At 41.0% G+C, this 17,453-nt stretch overlaps 1 protein-coding gene across 1 annotated transcript in view; it reads left to right on the top strand.

Moving 5' to 3' along the window:
- LOC111226992 (oxysterol-binding protein 2-like) overlaps positions 1–17,453 on the top strand; it is a 50,091-nt gene that overhangs the window by 23,180 nt on the left and 9,458 nt on the right. Inside the window, exons 3-10 of the mRNA XM_022752331.1 lie at positions 6,791–7,041; positions 11,488–11,686; positions 12,452–12,572; positions 13,302–13,368; positions 13,912–14,064; positions 14,166–14,411; positions 14,598–14,718; positions 15,517–15,620. Of these exons, the coding sequence (XP_022608052.1) occupies positions 6,791–7,041; positions 11,488–11,686; positions 12,452–12,572; positions 13,302–13,368; positions 13,912–14,064; positions 14,166–14,411; positions 14,598–14,718; positions 15,517–15,620 (1,262 nt within the window). The remainder of the gene's footprint in view (positions 1–6,790; positions 7,042–11,487; positions 11,687–12,451; positions 12,573–13,301; positions 13,369–13,911; positions 14,065–14,165; positions 14,412–14,597; positions 14,719–15,516; positions 15,621–17,453) is intronic.

The following is a 17,453-nucleotide window of genomic DNA, read 5'->3' as shown; positions in this document are numbered from 1 at the left end:
TGGAAATCCTGTTACAGTGACCAGACTTGAGTAGATGAGCTCAGTTAGTATTCTGAGGTTGTAGGATAATTAATAACCTCAACCTTCAGACTGTAGGAGTTATGCAGTAACCAAGAGCCATTTTCCCCCCTCACAGGTTTAACATACCAGTTGGGAATTTATAAAATTTACTCAGCATACCAGAATATAAATCTACAGTTTAGTAGTCAGCAGACTGATCGTCTTTCTGTTTGTCTATCCTGGCACATTATAAAATGTTACTGAATTAAAACACATTGTTTAGTTGCTGCAGTTTGCTGTTAATGTTTTCCTTTGTTGTTTGCTGCTTACTGAGAGTGTTCGATTGGATACACTGCCAGAGCTGTACTGCAGAGCTTTGGGGACAGTGATGAGTTGCACTGCACAGTTCCTCATTTGCTTGGGCAGAGCTGAGCGCCATGTTACTGCCTTTAACCTGCTGTCTCCTGTGTTTGTCTCCTTGTGATGTATCTCACGGGAGGTATGGAGCCAGTTAGCAATTACTGGCCAGGATTACACTCCCATCCCCTGGGACACATCTTCGTTCTTCATTGGGCTTGTTCTTGCTTCTGTTTCTGATAAACTTCTCATATATTCCCTCTCTCTTGCACACTCCATCAGAACAGTCATCTCCCTCTCTCTTTGCTGTCAGTGGTGGGAGAATTATTCACCAGCCACAGGTATAAACACACTGTGTGCTAAACGTGCAGTGATCTTCACACATGCATTGAGGCTGGCTAATTGGAATCAGTGTCTTAGAATCATAATGATTAATTCATTATGTTATACAGTATGTCACAGTGTGAATGTATGTCTCTTAGTAGTTTAACAAAGAACAAATATAATTTATAGAAATGATGCTGTAAACCGTAACGAGATTTGACCACTCAGATCAAGTATAGACATACCTGCCTCACGGCTATGCTGCTGGCAGATGAATTTGCTCTACAGTCCACAGCACCATGGTGACTGAGCTGTAAAAATAAGCGGTAAATAACATTAGAAATGAAAGTGAGCTCTGACATTAGTTTCCTCTCTGATTAGGCGTTTCACTATGTTTAAATGCCATCTTTAATCCAGAGGGGTGGTACATTTCTCCCATGTGCTCAGCTACTGGCCATGCACGTCTCTCTACCACAGGGTGACGTCTTGTCAGCCGGAGGCCTGGCTCCACTGATCTGACAGCCTGTCCTCAGGGACGAGCAGAGAGACGAGCCCTGACAGTGAGATAGCAGCGTGCCGCTCTCCCAATTACATTCTCCCACTGCCTCTTTTCTTGCCCTCTCTCACTTTGCCTCGCTCTTCTGTGCTCAACACTGAGATGGACAATGAGGAAGGGGCGAAGAAGCAAAGACGCTATACACATGCTGAGGAGGAAGATGGATGTGTGTTTTTTTTGTTGAAATGTTGATTTGATGAGCTGTGACCTATAAGCTTGTATCTCTGCTTGCTTCAGATGCAGATATTTGCTTAAGTTATATCACCTCAGGAGGAGAATGCAGTGGAGGTGGAGGCATGGTGAAAGCTGGAAACAAGCACGCATTTGCCTTGATGCAGGGTGTTCTTCGAGGTTGTAAATTGTGTGTGTGTGTGTGTGTGTGTGTGTGTGTGTGTGTGTGTGTGTGTGTGTGTGTGTCGGGGGGGGGGGATCCGCCCTTGAGGCATGACTGGGGTGGTAATGGGCTCCTGGCCTTGCCTCATGGTGCCGACTTTGCTGTGGTGAGCCATCCATCCACATCTTCTGTTGTGAAGGAAGGGGTTGGAGATGTGAGAGGGCGAGCTAGGCAGTGACACTGATGCAGACAACATAGACAGGCTATTTACTGAGTTTACAGCTTTGGTGTAAAACCCAGTATTCACTTTTTCTTCCAGGTCTGAGTGATATACAGTTGAAAGAATTTTTATTATATATTGTTAAATGATATTGTGAAAGCTTTTCATCTCATTCAAACTTGTCCGCTAGTGCCTGACATTTCATTGATGCTACATGGATCTGGCTCAGTGAACTGAAAGGACCGAGCAGAAAGGACATTTGTGACAAACTTTGTTTAAGATTGAAGAAAGCTTTGTGTCCCGGTGTCTCCTTGTAGTTACAAGCTGTCTACACAGAGCCGATATCCCACATCTGTGCTCTTGCAGCTCGTTTCAGTGAGGTTTTGGAAAGAGAAGAGGTTTTGCAAACGACATGTTGTAAGCAGAGTCTCTTCTAAACAAATATTCCTTGGGACATGTGACAGTTTATTTTTAAGTGGCATTGCTTAGAGCTGCTGAACTCATTGGCAGAATGAGGGTGAATAATATGAGCAAGCCTTGACTGCAGTGCTTCAAATGTCCTCACTTAGTCATTTATTTTAGTTTACTTTCAAATGTCCAAACAGTGCATATCATTAACTTGGAAACAATCATTATCTTGAGCCAATGTACAGTTTTTTTTTTTTAAATGTGTGAAATGTCTCTTTCATGCTTTTTGTTTTTTCCTCAGCACCTCTAAAATGTCTTATTACCTCCCAGTGTCCCTTTAACAGTGAACTGCATATTATCCAGGCCCTCTGTAATTTCACACTCTCAAATGAGTGATGATGACGTGATGCACAGTACTGGTGTTGAGTCTACTGTAACTCAGGCAGTGGAGACTTTGCCATTCAGTAACCTTGGTTTTCCATCAGAACAAAAGATGTTGTTGTTTGATTTCCCCTGAAGGGGTTACTATGGGTCAGTCTCCAGTGTTCTGTAGTTTCTTTTTGCTTTGAAGGAACTTGAGGGCCGGATGCATTATACCCTGCAATCAACTGAGGTCTTTGCACCTGGCACACTCTCAAAACACCGTACCTTTGTCCATGGCTGACCCACTCGAACTTTAACAGATACTCTCGTCAGGGGTTGTGTGTGTAACTTTCACTTTCATAGCAATGCCCTGTTATTGTATATATTGTGTACATATTGTTTATTTTATTGTTTACATATTGTTAATTTAATGTACACTGATTAGTTGTTTGTTCATGTTTAATACACAATCTCCCGTTAACACTGATGAGACATCGAGGAAACTTGCAACAATGGTGCATCTCACCACTGTCTTTTGGCCTTTGAAAAATTGCACTAATTGGACAAGATCAAAATGAAATGTTATAATAATTTGGCATATCCATGGCTGTGTGTTCTAATTAGATACATTTTGGTTCACATATCCAGTTATCCTTGTTCTACAAAATTAACTCGAGGACAGTCTAGTCTTTATTTGACTTAAAGAACATTTTCAGTTTCTCCAGAAGCAGTTTTTCATTTATTTTCTCTTAGAATAAATAAAGACTCAATGAAATAAAAATTAAATGTTTAAAGTTCTAAACCCCTGTCCTTTTGTTGTTGTTTTATTACTAAGTAAATATATGTCTGAAATGATTTTTGATGTTTTTCTAATATCAAAATGTCTCTCTTTTTGGAGTGCTCCTGTGTATTGGAGGTTAAGACAGTGATCAGTTTGAGTCAGACCTTTTTTGCATATTGATCTCTCTCACCCATTTACTGTTATCTCTCTTCTATCGTTACCTAATAAAAGCATAAAATGCCCTTTTGGGCAAAAATCTTCTTTCTTCCTGAAAAAACCTTAAGATATTCTTGATGACTCACATTTTTAACTTTAGGGCGTATGCATAAATTGATCCAATCAAATGTGATTTGGGGCAGGCGTATTGTTGCCTTGTGGGAGGAAGTTCAAAACTACACTAACTTGCCAACTAACTTTTCTGTCACGCTTTACCAATTTAAGGCTTATTTCGTTATCCAACTCTCTCTCAACTTGCTCTTTGGCTTCCTCCCTCAACTCTTTTACTTTGCTCTGCAGCTGTTCGTCTCTTGACACACGCTCCACTCAATTTTCTGACTTTACTTTCTTCTTCTTCTTCTTCTTCTTCTTCTTCTTCTTCTTCTTCTTCTTCTTCTTCTTCTTCTTCAGCAGCATCTTCTTTACTTTCCCTTCTCTGCAGTAACTTTATTGAAATTCAGTGTAATCTGATTCCTACCCTAATGCTGGCTGGCAATGGGTGCATAGTGGTGTCATTTTCTGATCCAGGCTCTCTTTAGGTTTTGTTGCCGCTGTAGGGCTGCTGGGTTGACCTTTGGCTGGACTCTTTTGTTTTTTGTCTCTTCTAATGGTCAGACATTTGTGTCTCTGAAAGCCTATTCAATGTTCACACAGTACCTCTGAGGCTAGAGCTCAGTGGCCTGTGTGTGTGCTGCTACTTCCTGGCTGAACTCTGGTTACCTTTGGGTGAAAATGGATGCCCAGGAATGCAAATATGGTGAGAGATTTTTTTCTCTTTCTCCCTTTTGCTCACCCTTCTTTCCTCTTTCAAAATGAACGCCACTTGTTACTCTTTACTCCTAGATGGGAAGACTCCACTCCATCTATATACAGTACGATCACTACATGTGATTCTAAAGTACATTGTGCTTTCCTATACAGTTTATCCTGAGGGGGACACTAATGTTTGAAACACTATTCATGGCAGTCCATCCAATGGTTCTGGTGACATTTCACTAAAAATCACAAATGTCAACCTCATGGTGGCACTAGAAGAAAAATCAGGGTCACCAAAGTCCTTAAGATTCATCCTCTGGGAACCATGAATATTTGTACAAAATTTCATGGCAATCCATCCAGCAGCTGTTTAGACATATAAGCCTGGACAAGAGAGGTGGACTGACTGAGGACCCCTTTAAAAAATATTAATATTATATGTTTATGTTAACTGAAAACAAGTCTCAGATATTTATATTTGTTTTGTTTTGGCCCTGAACATGAACCGTTAGACTCTACTCTTGATACTCACATGGCTGCTTTGCAAAGGCTATTAAAAAGCTTCTAAATGGTGAATTCTTGCATTGGGACTCAAAAAGGTCACTCACTTGGAAGATCATATTAACTTCATTATTCAATGTGCTGCCATTGCATTTAACAAAAATTAATTTGAAAACACTGTAACTGAAGCATTATTGTAGATGCCAACCAGCAGCTCATCCATGTGGATATGTCTACGTGCTGCTTGTTTGTCCAGTGGAGCTGGACGTTCCACTGGACAAAGGTCCCAGTCAAATTTGACCTCAGTATATTGCTGTTACATGATGTAGTCCAGGCTACCAGCATCCCCCGGGCAGATATCCGTGTTAAACTTGCATGGTGTAAATAGGCTTGACAGAGGTGATAGTCTCTTCCACTGCGAGGTCACAGTCAGCTGCCTTGTTCTTGGGAGAAAGTGTTGCTGTAGCGCTGCCTCTCACCTAGACTGTGACAGTCTGTCCTATCAGCTGTATAACACACCTTTTCAATGTGACAAAGCACACTCTGCATGCTGGGGCTGTAGAAGACAGCAGAACAGCACTTTCTAGACATTAGAGCTTTAGAGGGTCAACAAGGTGGACAAGAGGGTGGAGAGACTTTCTCTTTACTCTCGAACCTTTAACCTCACTGTTACAGAAATATATTTTCCTTGTTGAGATGAACAGCGCTCTCCTACTTGTCCTCATTTTCTTTCTTTTTCTCCATGTCCCCCTGCTCCTTCCAGTTTGTCACCTGTTTTCTTAGTTTTAGCAGGATCAGTAGTTTCATATGTCACTCTTCTGGTGTGGTTTTGTTAGCTTCATTTATCAAAATAGAAACACACAAACAGCTGCTTTTATGTGGGGAATTATTTATTGTGTTAATGCAGATTTGATACACAGGTGTTCAAATATTTCCTCAGTTCAAAATCCACGAGCAGGTTCCCTGATGTTTTGCTATAAAAAGATAATAGAGTAGAATTTATTCTTCCAGAGAGATTATGCATATATCCATTTAAGTTCCGAAAATTTGTAGTTCTGCTTTGCTTTTTTCCTTTTACTATATGAGTGTGTCTTACTGTTGGTATATTTCTGTCTTTCTGTGTGTGTATGTGTGTGTGTGTGTGTGTGTGTGTGTGTGTGTGTGTCTGTTTGTGTTTGTGGTGTTCCTGTTGTGTGGTGTGTGTCTGTGTGTCTGTGTGTGCATGCACACGCGCTTGTGCTTGCAGTGTGTTTGTGCATATACGTGTGTAATATAAAGCTGACACTGCAACACTGTTCTCGTATGTTCTGTTTAACCTTGAGTAACCCTTCTTTAGTGATATTATACAGAAAGGCAGCTGCTACAGCAAAGGCTCATGGGTATGGGCGAGCTGTCTGTATTCAGATATCCTAATGCAGCTCACATTGACATTTAATAAGCTTTCAAGGATGTTTGCAGCCGGAGAAGTTATGATTAGTGTGTTACTGTTTTACGAGTGTATTTATGTGTGTCAAAGAAAGCCATATGTATAATCTGACTAATTATAATAATAATATAATAATAAACTCTAATTTCAACATTTGAATAAATTACTGTTAAATGGTTTGTTTTCATGATTACTAAGTAGTTTTTCATTGAGCAACACATTACCAATACACAGAAATATGTAAACAACACACTGTGGCTTCCTATCTTTATTGATATAACACTACACTTTTTTTAAGCGTCTGTCATAAGTTATCTGTCATGGAGGTTTGACAGTTGAGGTCACTGAGGAGAAACTGGATATTTGTTTGCCGTGGTTGAAGTCAAGTCAATGCATCTCTAGTGGGAAGTATTAGTTTAAAAAAGGAAGAGGTCTGCACTTATTTTGCAATTCAGCAGCTATCTAATCATGTTGTATGAAATACCTTTCTAAAGAAATATATCTTTTTTTTAAGATATTTTGTGTGACCTTTGACCCCTCCCTTCCAGATGACTCAGGGGACGAGGAGCCCACATCCCAGTCGGACCGCAGCGAGATTCAGGGTACCCTGAAGATACTTGTCAGCAAGCTCGATGACCTCAGCACGTGTAATGACCTGATCGCCAAGCATGGGGCGGCCCTGCAGCGTTCCCTGAGTGAACTCGAGGGCCTGAAAGTCCCCGTGGAGGGAGGGGAGAAGATCAAGGCAGTCAACGAAAGGGCCACCCTCTTCCGCATCACTTCCAATGCTATGATCAATGTAAGTAGCTGGGACAGACCAGGCTACAAGAGACAGCAGCAGTGAGCAGAGAGTAATCTGAGTTCTGCATGCTTTGGCATGATCAGTGTGACAGGAATGCCAGTCATCTATAATACCCTGGTTAGTGAGTGATGAGAGATGAGATCACTTCACATTGAGGAATGTTAAACCAGAGAAACTGAGCTGCAGGTTTACACCCCACCAGACCCTGTTCAACATTACCATCTAATTTAATGTTTAAAAAGTTAAGCTGCTGAGTTGATGGAGGTTTGCTTTTCTTGTAGCTTAGTATTGTTGAGAATACTATCATCTCTGCTGTTGATAGAATGAGTTAAGTCATTTTTATTGATATAGTACAAGATGACAAATTGAAAACTTTTCCTCAAACAGCTATACAATCTGTGCAACATACATGAAACTCTTATTTTATGCTTTCTCTTTACCAAGTTATAACATTGTTGACTACATTTAACAAAACACAACAACCAACAAGACCAGGTTCTCAGTTGCCACTATGTCTGATGTGTTGGCTCTGAGTACCAGCATCATAATAAGAAATGCTCTACTGTATCTGGCGTTGTTCCATTCTCGTCAATGGTAAATACCATGGGCTTTACAGTATGTTGGTAATGGACAAGAGTTCAGGGAGAGTTGAGGTCCCTTAGGGAGTGATACTAGATATGATAGTGGGTGGGGGGGACAGGAATAGCCCCTGCTCTCCCACTCTTCTCAAACCCTTGACCCTCCCTGCTTGGTGAGGAATGTCAGACCCTTCTAGACTAACAGTTAGGCAGACAGACAGACAGACCTGCTCTGACTAAAGCCAGACAATCATACATACAAGGTTTGTCTTTCTTCCTGCTTCTCTCAGTGGCTTTGAATTATTTCATAGCTTTGTCTATTCTTGGGCAGAGAATGTTTTTTTTCCTATAATGCATGTCTGACTGATTTTTCAGTTGCTCGTCTGGTTGATAGGTGTAAAATAATTTGGTCAGACTCAACTGTGTTCAAACTGCAAGTATTTTTTTTACTTTAAAATTTGTTTTGAAATTGGGCAATAAGAGATTATTACTCGTAATATAGTTAAGTATGTGCTAATTCTGCCTATTAAGAGACGTTAGCCATGGGGTAAAATAAAAAAGAAAGTACTTAATCTAGATTACACTCAAAATGGCCTTTGTTTCTTCTTGTCATCCATTTTTTATCAATTGGTATGGGAAACTCAAAGTTATTTGAAAAAAGCAATAAAATAGACCCTCTTCGAATGCTTAACTCATTAAAATATCACTAAGTTTGCTAAGAATGTGCCTCTAATGAGAAAGAAGTGCTGCCACAAACTCCCTGTGGTAGTTTTTGGTGTTGTAAATGGCTCTCTTCAAGCAGAGAGCAGGCAGGATGTGGGTATTTGGATTTCTGCAGCCGTGGGTTCACTCACTGTAATCATGCCCTTTGCTCTAAAATATTAATGTAGTTTTTATGTGCTTTTCCAAAGAGATTGGGCTATGCATGCAAGGAGGGAATAAAGGATAGAGGAGGGGTTGGAGGAAGATGGAGGCCATAATGGCAAGACACAATTGCATGCTCTCAGTGATCTGACCCTGACCTTCACTCTAGTTCATTTAGGGGTGCTGTAACTTCTCGGAAGAATCCAAGCTCAAATTTGTATCTCTCAGACTTGTGTGGTTTAATCACATGTTTATTCAAAATCAAGTTTATTTCATTCTTGGTCACATCGCTCATTCTGCATACTTCACCAGGACTTTTATTTTGATCTGTTACCCATTCACTACTCATTGGCTTTTTTCTTCCCCCACCGGATATCACATGCAGTCTTTCTTTGTACTGGAGAGTCAGCATAAAAAAAGTGGAACCACCATACTTTTTCAAGTGGGTGTTGAGTTTCATATCATGGTTATGTCTGAGGAAGTTGACCGCAACGTCACATGCACATCTAACATTTAAAGTGGTGCTTAGAGAGTGATGTTTAGACACAGCAACACTGCTGAAGGTAAGAGATTGATTGGAGCAAGTCTTGTAACATATTCAGTATTAGATATTTTGTGATTTCTGTATTGTGTCTTGAGTAAAATAGAGTTTCAGTCAAGGATTTTCTGCTCTAAGACACACCTGAAATGTAACTTTCATAAAGGGAACAGAGGTATGATATTTCAGCAGTATCAATATAGTGAACCTGCACCATTACCATACGTTTGATTTTCAGTTACTCAAGTAGCAACAAGATAAGCATGTATCACTTTTTCTTTTGTTCTAACAAAGGAAAGTTGTTTTCCTTGCCTGAACTGGCCAGCCTTAACTCACAGGATCAAGCAAAACTTGTTAATGATGGTGTTGTATCTTGACTTTTGGAATAATAATAATAATTAGCAATCAATACATTGGTATTGCTGGAGAACATGTCAATATTTTTTCATTTTTGCTTATTTTGTTTTTGAAAACATTTTTTTTCAAAGACATTTAGATGTTAAACCATATCTGGAGTTTAGGTCAGTTGCCAATGAAGCGAAAATGCTCCAGAAATAATCTCAAATACATTTATAAGTAAAACGGCACTCAGCAAAGTGCAGACCTCTGCCAAGGCCAATATCACACAACATGCACCAGACTTTAGAGGAATAAAAATTCAAATTCACAGTAAGTATTTAGTTAAAATTAGTTCTTTCCCAGCCTATGTGCCATCCCTCCACCAAGTTCAGTGCAAATGTTTTGCCTAATCCTGCTGGAAAACAAACCAAACGACAAACAAACAGACACCGGTGAAAACATATAGCTCACCAGCTTAGCTCATCGTACAACTTACTCTCTGTTCAGGACCAGAAAGTCCAGACACACACGTGCAAAGATTAAGTGAATGGTCATATCAACTGCATGTGCTACATGAAATCCTGATGTTATTGTAACAGTCATACAGTGTCTAATAGTCATAATGTGTTTTATGTTTTAGTTTTAGCTCTTCTTTCTGTTCCTGGTTTCCCTTCTCTTTGAGTAGTTATGTGGAAATGTCATTGATGATGTTTTGCATGACAACGAGTTAACTTATTAAGGTTATAATAAGAATCATTATAATATTATAACAGATAATTAAAAGCACCTATCATCAAAATGGTAAGATGAAAAATACATTTTTAAATTTAAAGCATTAATTTAGTTACTCTGTAAGATTTAAGATTTGTCACACGTATTGAATATATTATTGTAATATGACTTAGAAATAGCTTTCAAATTTCACTAAAAATATTACCTCTTTAAATAGTAAGTGCCAACTGATAGTGTATCAGTGTGATAGAGAAGCACTTTTTCAGCAGACAGATAGATAATCTGTTTTCTGGAGGTTACCGCATCCTTGTTTCTCTTCCGGCTGCCTACAGGTGATACTGTACATCCTGACTGCTCTCACCAGAGAACAGAGATTATTTGAGCTATGTGACACATTCATTCCTCCAGCTCGCTGCCTCCAGCCACAACTTTATCTAAGTAGTTGAAGCTCACTCTCAACAGCCCCTCTGGCTCTGGGACCAAAGAGACATTTGCTGCAAATACTGAGTTGACCCTATGCAATCATGAGCTGTTCCAATCATGTAGGAAATTCCAAAAACTAGCCCCCACAAAATACTACAAAAATACTTGATAGTAATGCGTCAGTTTCAAAATGATTATTCAGAAACCCTCGCTTGTGGATGTGGTCAGCTGTAAGGTGTTACTTAGGTTCATTGACCTTTCATTCACTATGAGGCAAAGCTGTCAGATATATGATGCAGTGCTCACAAGTGCTGACATATATGTTTGATCTGAAGTAACCTCTTTGTCTCAGCAGTAAAACCAAAGCAGCAACAATGATGCCCCCTCTTGACTCAGATATAGTCTGCTATGGAATCAGCTCATCATTCAATGATGTTTTCTGTTGTCAGTTTCCTCCAAGGCACATTTGACACAGCAGGGAGACTCAGTAAATGTTCCACAGACAGCTAATTAACCTATAGATGATTGTTTGAAACAGTGGTGATTAGTCTCCTTGATTACAATGAATGACACAGATGTCTCCATACCTTTTTCCATCCCAGTGTTCTCTCTCTCATGTTGTTGTCAGCTGTCAGGAAAAGTCACGTCCTGATGATCTTTTTTCATTATAGTGTTAATTGTTGACTTAAAGATTCATAAAAACTGTATGATTTTAATGGTATTATTTTAAAGAAGGTATAACCTAAACTTGAACGTGAACCAAAAGAAGTCACTTTTTTTTTTCAAAATCCCCATGATGACTGGATTTCACAGCCATGCAATTTAATCTGAGCTATTAGTGATAGCAAGGGGAAAGGAACTCGCACCTTGTTGAGAATTATGACCAACAGTTTCAGTGTTATAGAAATTAAACTTTCTGTGCTCTCTCTGTGCTTATGTTCTTGTGTGCATGTGCATGTGCTCCCCCAGGCGTGTCGAGACTTCTTGGACCTAGCAGAGACTCACAGTAGGAGGTGGCAGCGGGCCCTGCAGTATGAGCGAGAGCAGCGCACTCACCTAGAGGAGACCATTGAGCAGCTAGCCAAGCAGCATAACAGCCTGGAGCGAGCGTGGAGAGAAGCACCCACGCTTGTTTCCAGCGCACCCAGTGCCCCTACCACCAACAAGGGTGAGACTGACTGTCTGTGTGTTACTTACTCCTGTGGACCTCACTTTACTGGCTAAAAGTCATGTGTGGCCTGAGGCTCAATATTATAGGCATTCGTCATGTGGAGGAAGGAAATTTTAAGTTGTGTCAGAAGGACTGGATTGGATTATACTTACGTTAGAGGTGGTAATTTCCTTCACCAAGGACTGTAGGTCATGTCATCTCCTCTGTCCATCCAGTCGGTTTTTTTCATGGTTTTTTAGTTATAACCATAATCTATAACACGACCCCATAACCTTTCCTCTAATGCCACTTTTTGAGTTTTCAAATCTCCTCATCCTTTGTGTCAAACATACATGTGTTTTTTTCCTTCAACAAGGAGAGACCCACTGATTTTTAGTAAATCTTTTATTCATAGTGGTATTTGTTTGAAAGTCACTTTTCATTAGAAAGCATTATGATCACTCTATATAAGGATTTGTGCTTTTCTGTTAGAGGCTCCAGTTTGTGCAGATAACGGATCACTGAACATACTGAATATTAAATGTTGGATACTGAATATGGGAAGCAGCCCCTGAGGAACTTGCATCATTCAGGCTAGTTAACCAGCAGGAACATTGCCAATTTTACTAAGCTGATTATTCCTTGATTAATTGCCATGGGTCTGTGATTATACGCTACTCTCGCCCTGAACTCTGTACAATACAAACTCGCCAACATGTGACGGCTCTGCTAGTGCTGTATGGTGTCTGTATGTACTCACAAATGCATATGTCTTGAATGAAGGAAGTGAGAGGCCACACAAAGAAGAGGCAAGTGATGAAGATGAGGATACTGAGTATTTTGATGCCATGGAGGACTCCCCTGCATTCATCACAGTGACCGCCACTGAGAACACACAGCACAGGTCAGTCTCACACAGGGGTGCATGTGGTCCATGCTCTGCAGTATTTGTTCATTTATTTCTTGAAAGAGAAGGACAACTGAAAGACAAATACAGGGAAGAAAGTTGCTATAAACTATTTCTGTGCTCTAATTAGTGATAATAGTGAATTCGACTCTGGCTGACAGCTGAACAAGGCTCTGATGACGCCTCATGATGTGACAACTTAATCTAAATACACACACACACAAATCATAGACCGGTGTTCCCTTCACTCTTGGATTTTGTCACATGTGTTCACTCTGTTGTACAGACAAAAATAACTTAAGACTCTCCTCCCAATCTGCTTTCCTGCAGCAAAGTAAACCAAATTCCTGTATTCGTTTTTGCTTCTCTCAGTACATTTTTAAAGCATATTTGTTTACTGCATTGGAGTCAGTCTCCTGCTGACAGCTCCACTTGTTTTTGCTTCAGTCTTTACTTTTTTAAAAATGTCTGGAGTGCCTTAGTTTTTTCTTCCTCATCATTGTTATGGCTCATTTCTTGCAACATATCCCTCAACTCAAGTAGCACCATTAAAAAAAATGACAGGAACAGTTGCACAGCATTCATCTGTAATACCCAGCAATCTCTTTGCTCCCTTGTGTGCATTGGGTATTGGGTGGGTGTGCAAGTGGTGAAGGGTAGAGAGAAAGACAAGGAGTCTGTGTGTGTCCAGCACCCATTGAAGAAAATATTTTCATTCTGTTCCAGACGATCTCAGAGTAATTTGAGCGGAGCGAGCGGAGGTCACCCCAATGACTGGAACCAGGACGACCATGTAAGCGTCTGTCTTCCAAACAAGTCTGACTAATACAACTGACATTTGTGAACACTGCTGACTTTTGTAATCTCAGTATAGATCAATTTGTGCTGGTGGAGAGCACACAGCTCATTGATTTATTTATATAACTCTCCTCACTTGCTGTTCTCACAGTCTTCCTTTCCTACCCTACATTCATCCCATGCTCTTACACACACAGCCTTTGTCTGTCTTTCCTGCGGTCTCATTGTCACCCCTGTGGTGCCAAAGATTCAGAGCTGCATCATTCATCTAAACCTTAATTACCAGTCAAACATCTGCTCTTCTCTCCCCTTATGTCTCTTTTGCTGCGGCTTCTCTCTCTTACACATCTGTGTTTTCTGTTCCCTCTCCTCCTGCCTGTCACTTGCTCTCTTTGCCTGATGATATGCTGCCAAGCTGTCCATGAAGTTGAAAGTATTTCTCAAACGTGTATATATATATATACTGAATATTCTTTTTATACAAAGTTAAGATACCACCTTCTCATCCTTCTCCCCCTCACCTGCAACCTAATCCCAGATGTCTCCCAGCTGTAACGATGTGTCAGGGAAGGAGCTGCAGCCCCGCAGACAGAGGCGGACTCATATCCCAGACAAGCCCAACTACTCCCTCAATTTATGGAGCATCATGAAGAACTGCATTGGCAAGGAGCTCTCTAAAATCCCCATGCCTGTAAGTGTATGAGGCATGGTCCTCCTCCTTGCTGACAGGTTGGCATAAATCTGTGTGAATTATATCTAATGAGTTTCACTCCTTCTCTATCTTCCATTCAGGTAAACTTCAATGAGCCCCTGTCAATGCTGCAGCGTCTCACTGAGGACCTGGAGTATCATGAGCTTCTGGACAAGGCAGCACGCTGTGAGTCCTCCCTGGAGCAGATGTGCCTGGTTGCTGCCTTCTCGGTCTCCTCTTACTCCACAACAGTCCACCGGACAGCGAAGCCCTTCAACCCCCTCCTGGGCGAGACCTACGAGCTCGATCGCCTGGAAGAGTTCGGCTACCGCTCGCTGTGTGAGCAGGTACCAGCACGGCAACAGGCAGTTTTTTGTTTACACGCTCACTGATTTGCATGCAAGCACATGACACACAAACTGATGTACATGAGGTCAGACTGTGTTCTCCAAACCAGTTGTTAAGCGCTTGCTGCTTAATGCGAACACATTTCCCATATTTTACTTTACCTTTGTGTCCGTCTTTCTTCTAAGGTGAGCCATCACCCCCCTGCAGCTGCACATCATGTGATTTCCCAACGAGGCTGGACCCTGTGGCAGGAAATCACCATTGCCAGCAAGTTCCGCGGCAAATACCTCTCCATAATGCCTCTGGGTAAGAAATTTCACATTCAGCTGGGAAGCATACGAACTATATGTGTAAGTAAAGGCTCCATCATACAAATTGAACAGCTCCAGCACCAGATATCCCACTTGAGAGTGGTAGACAACTGATCTGCCTCTTGCACAATCTAAACCCAGAGGAAAGGGTTTGAGAATGAACCAGGAGGGTTTTATGACCCCTTTGACACACACATAAACTATGGATATAAAGGGAGGTCTCTATTGGACTGGGGCAGTAGAAAGCAGGGTCTGTTGTCTGAGAGATTTGATATATGTAGTCCCATCAAGAAATGCAGTGGTATTTATCTGACTTTCTTTGTCTTCCTGTTATATGCCTGCTGTGAGGTGCCATGTAATAGAAAAAACGTTTGGGGGCGCACCGGTAGCTCACCTGGTTAAACACATAGCATAAACTGTATCACTGTATCAAGGCTGATTCCTTGCTGCAGTGGCCCCAGTTCAAGCCCAAGGTAAAAAATTCCCCAAATAAATCATAAATAAAAAGGAGAAGAAAAATCTCTGAGGTGGAAAGTGTTTATGGTAAGGTACATGTTATCAGTCTTCTGGGGTTAGGTCACACTGTAAATAGGTGGAAAGGTCTTTCTTGCGCACTGGGCATAAATGTGTTAGATGACATGTTGTTTTCAGCTGCTCCAGGTAGAAGTGTCCATCTTCACAAACAGACACACAATCTAACACATCATTCTCAGGTCTGCAGTTGCAGATTGGTAACAAAAGCAGCTGTGATATTTCTCTCCCCTTACAGCCTTTTGTCCCTGTCCCTCCCCAGGTGCCATTCACCTGCAGTTCCATGCCAGCGGGAACCACTATGTGTGGAGAAAGGTCACCTCCACGGTGCACAACATCATTGTGGGCAAGCTGTGGATTGACCAGGTCTGTTTGCAAGCACTTCTCATTGGTGACCATTCAATCACAGCTCCAAACCCACCAACCCTGCCTTACTACCTCTAACCTTCCAGAGAAGCCTATAGGTATTTTTCTTCCTGTTAGAACAGTGTGTGGTACAGTCCAGGAGGGCTTTGTGAAGAAGAAGGGAATCAGAGCAAAGCAGAGCCTTACAGAACATGAATACAGAGCTTTACAATCTCTAGGGATTTATCTTTAGCTTTGATCTCTAATAACACCCTAAAATAACATCCTCTTTTTTCAGTGAGATGGCCCAGTTATATAGGAGGGAGGAGGTGGGAGGGGCAGGCTTCACATCTGCCTGTCTCTTCAGAAGCCCCCCCTCCACACACACACACACACACACCTTTTTTTTTTCTTTTTTTTCCCTGATATGACACATACTGATGTATGTGTCATATTGGCCTCTTTGTCCAAACGTGTATGTGCTTGTGTTTCTGTGTGACCTTGTGGAGTAAACATACATAATTCATGGACAAATGAGACGGATAGAAGAACAGAGAAAAATTCACTTACATCTCTGAATCATCACACAAAATGTTTTTCCCACCATCCATTAAACATTAGCAACGCTTTCTTTGACTGGTTTGAAACCACCACTGTCTCTATTTTGTGATGACATCAGTTTGCAATATTCTGTGGTTTCACTTGGGATGTGAAATTTATTTGGGACCCAGTAGTTACTTTAAAATTTAGGATACATCACAGCCTAACTAGCGGCAATATACCATGAATATGCATCCAAATAAGCTGTTATGGTTATTTATTTTTGCTATGGGCATATAAATGTTACATAATAGTTTAGCAAAACTTACACCACCTCCCGTATGAAACAAGTTACTCCGTTCACCTCATCAAATTCTAGTCAATTTTAACAGTATTATATTTGTTATTTTTTTGCTTTCTTTATTCAATATATTTGCCACAACATCCGTGCATTGCTCCGCTAGTGTGCTGCCCTCTGGTGCAGAAGAAGCCTAAATCAGCCAAACAATACTCATACCAAACTTAGGAAACTATTTTGCTAGTTCCTCCTCTGCTACCGGCCACTGTAACAGCAGGCACAGCAACTAAAGCTAGAGACAGTCATGTTCATGGCTTTGGCATTGGAAATATTATTACTGGACTAGAATTACAGCAGACACTTTATAATTGGTTTGACAGTGTGACAGTGGATAAAATTTTAATTCCATGGTTGTTAGATGTTGCAAAAGATAAAAATGTGTGTCACTGTCACTCATCAAAACACTGCAGTCCACATGGTACCTTTACATCATGTGAACACATGTTTATACAGGATCATTTCTGTTTACTTTAGTTCAGCGGTCCCCAAACTTTTTTCAGTGGGGGCCACATCAACTTTCCTTTCTGAGATGGGGGGCCGAGGTTAGTCTATAACAGGAAATGATATGGGCCAGGGTGACAACCAGTATTATTGTGGAGATTACAATGATAATTTGTTGTAGCTGCCCTTCGTTTGGCTTTGGCACCACCTGTTGATTTGCAAAAAAAAGTAATAAAAAGTCTTCACATGTGTTTATTTACATGTTTACATGTGAGCCAGCGGGCCGCCGGGGGGCTAGCTCTGCTTGCTGGCCGCAATGGCTGTGCCGGGGNTATTGTGGAGATTACAATGATAATTTGTTGTAGCTGCCCTTCGTTTGGCTTTGGCACCACCTGTTGATTTGCAAAAAAAAGTAATAAAAAGTCTTCACATGTGTTTATTTACATGTTTACATGTGAGCCAGCGGGCCGCCGGGGGGCTAGCTCTGCTTGCTGGCCGCAATGGCTGTGCCGGGG

Source organism: Seriola dumerili, unplaced genomic scaffold, assembly GCF_002260705.1.
Source record: "Seriola dumerili isolate Sdu_G_001 unplaced genomic scaffold, Sdu_1.0 BDQW01000017.1, whole genome shotgun sequence".
Taxonomy (NCBI): domain Eukaryota; kingdom Metazoa; phylum Chordata; class Actinopteri; order Carangiformes; family Carangidae; genus Seriola; species Seriola dumerili.
Note: the sequence above shows the minus strand (reverse complement) of the source record. Positions and strands in the feature narration are given on the sequence as shown.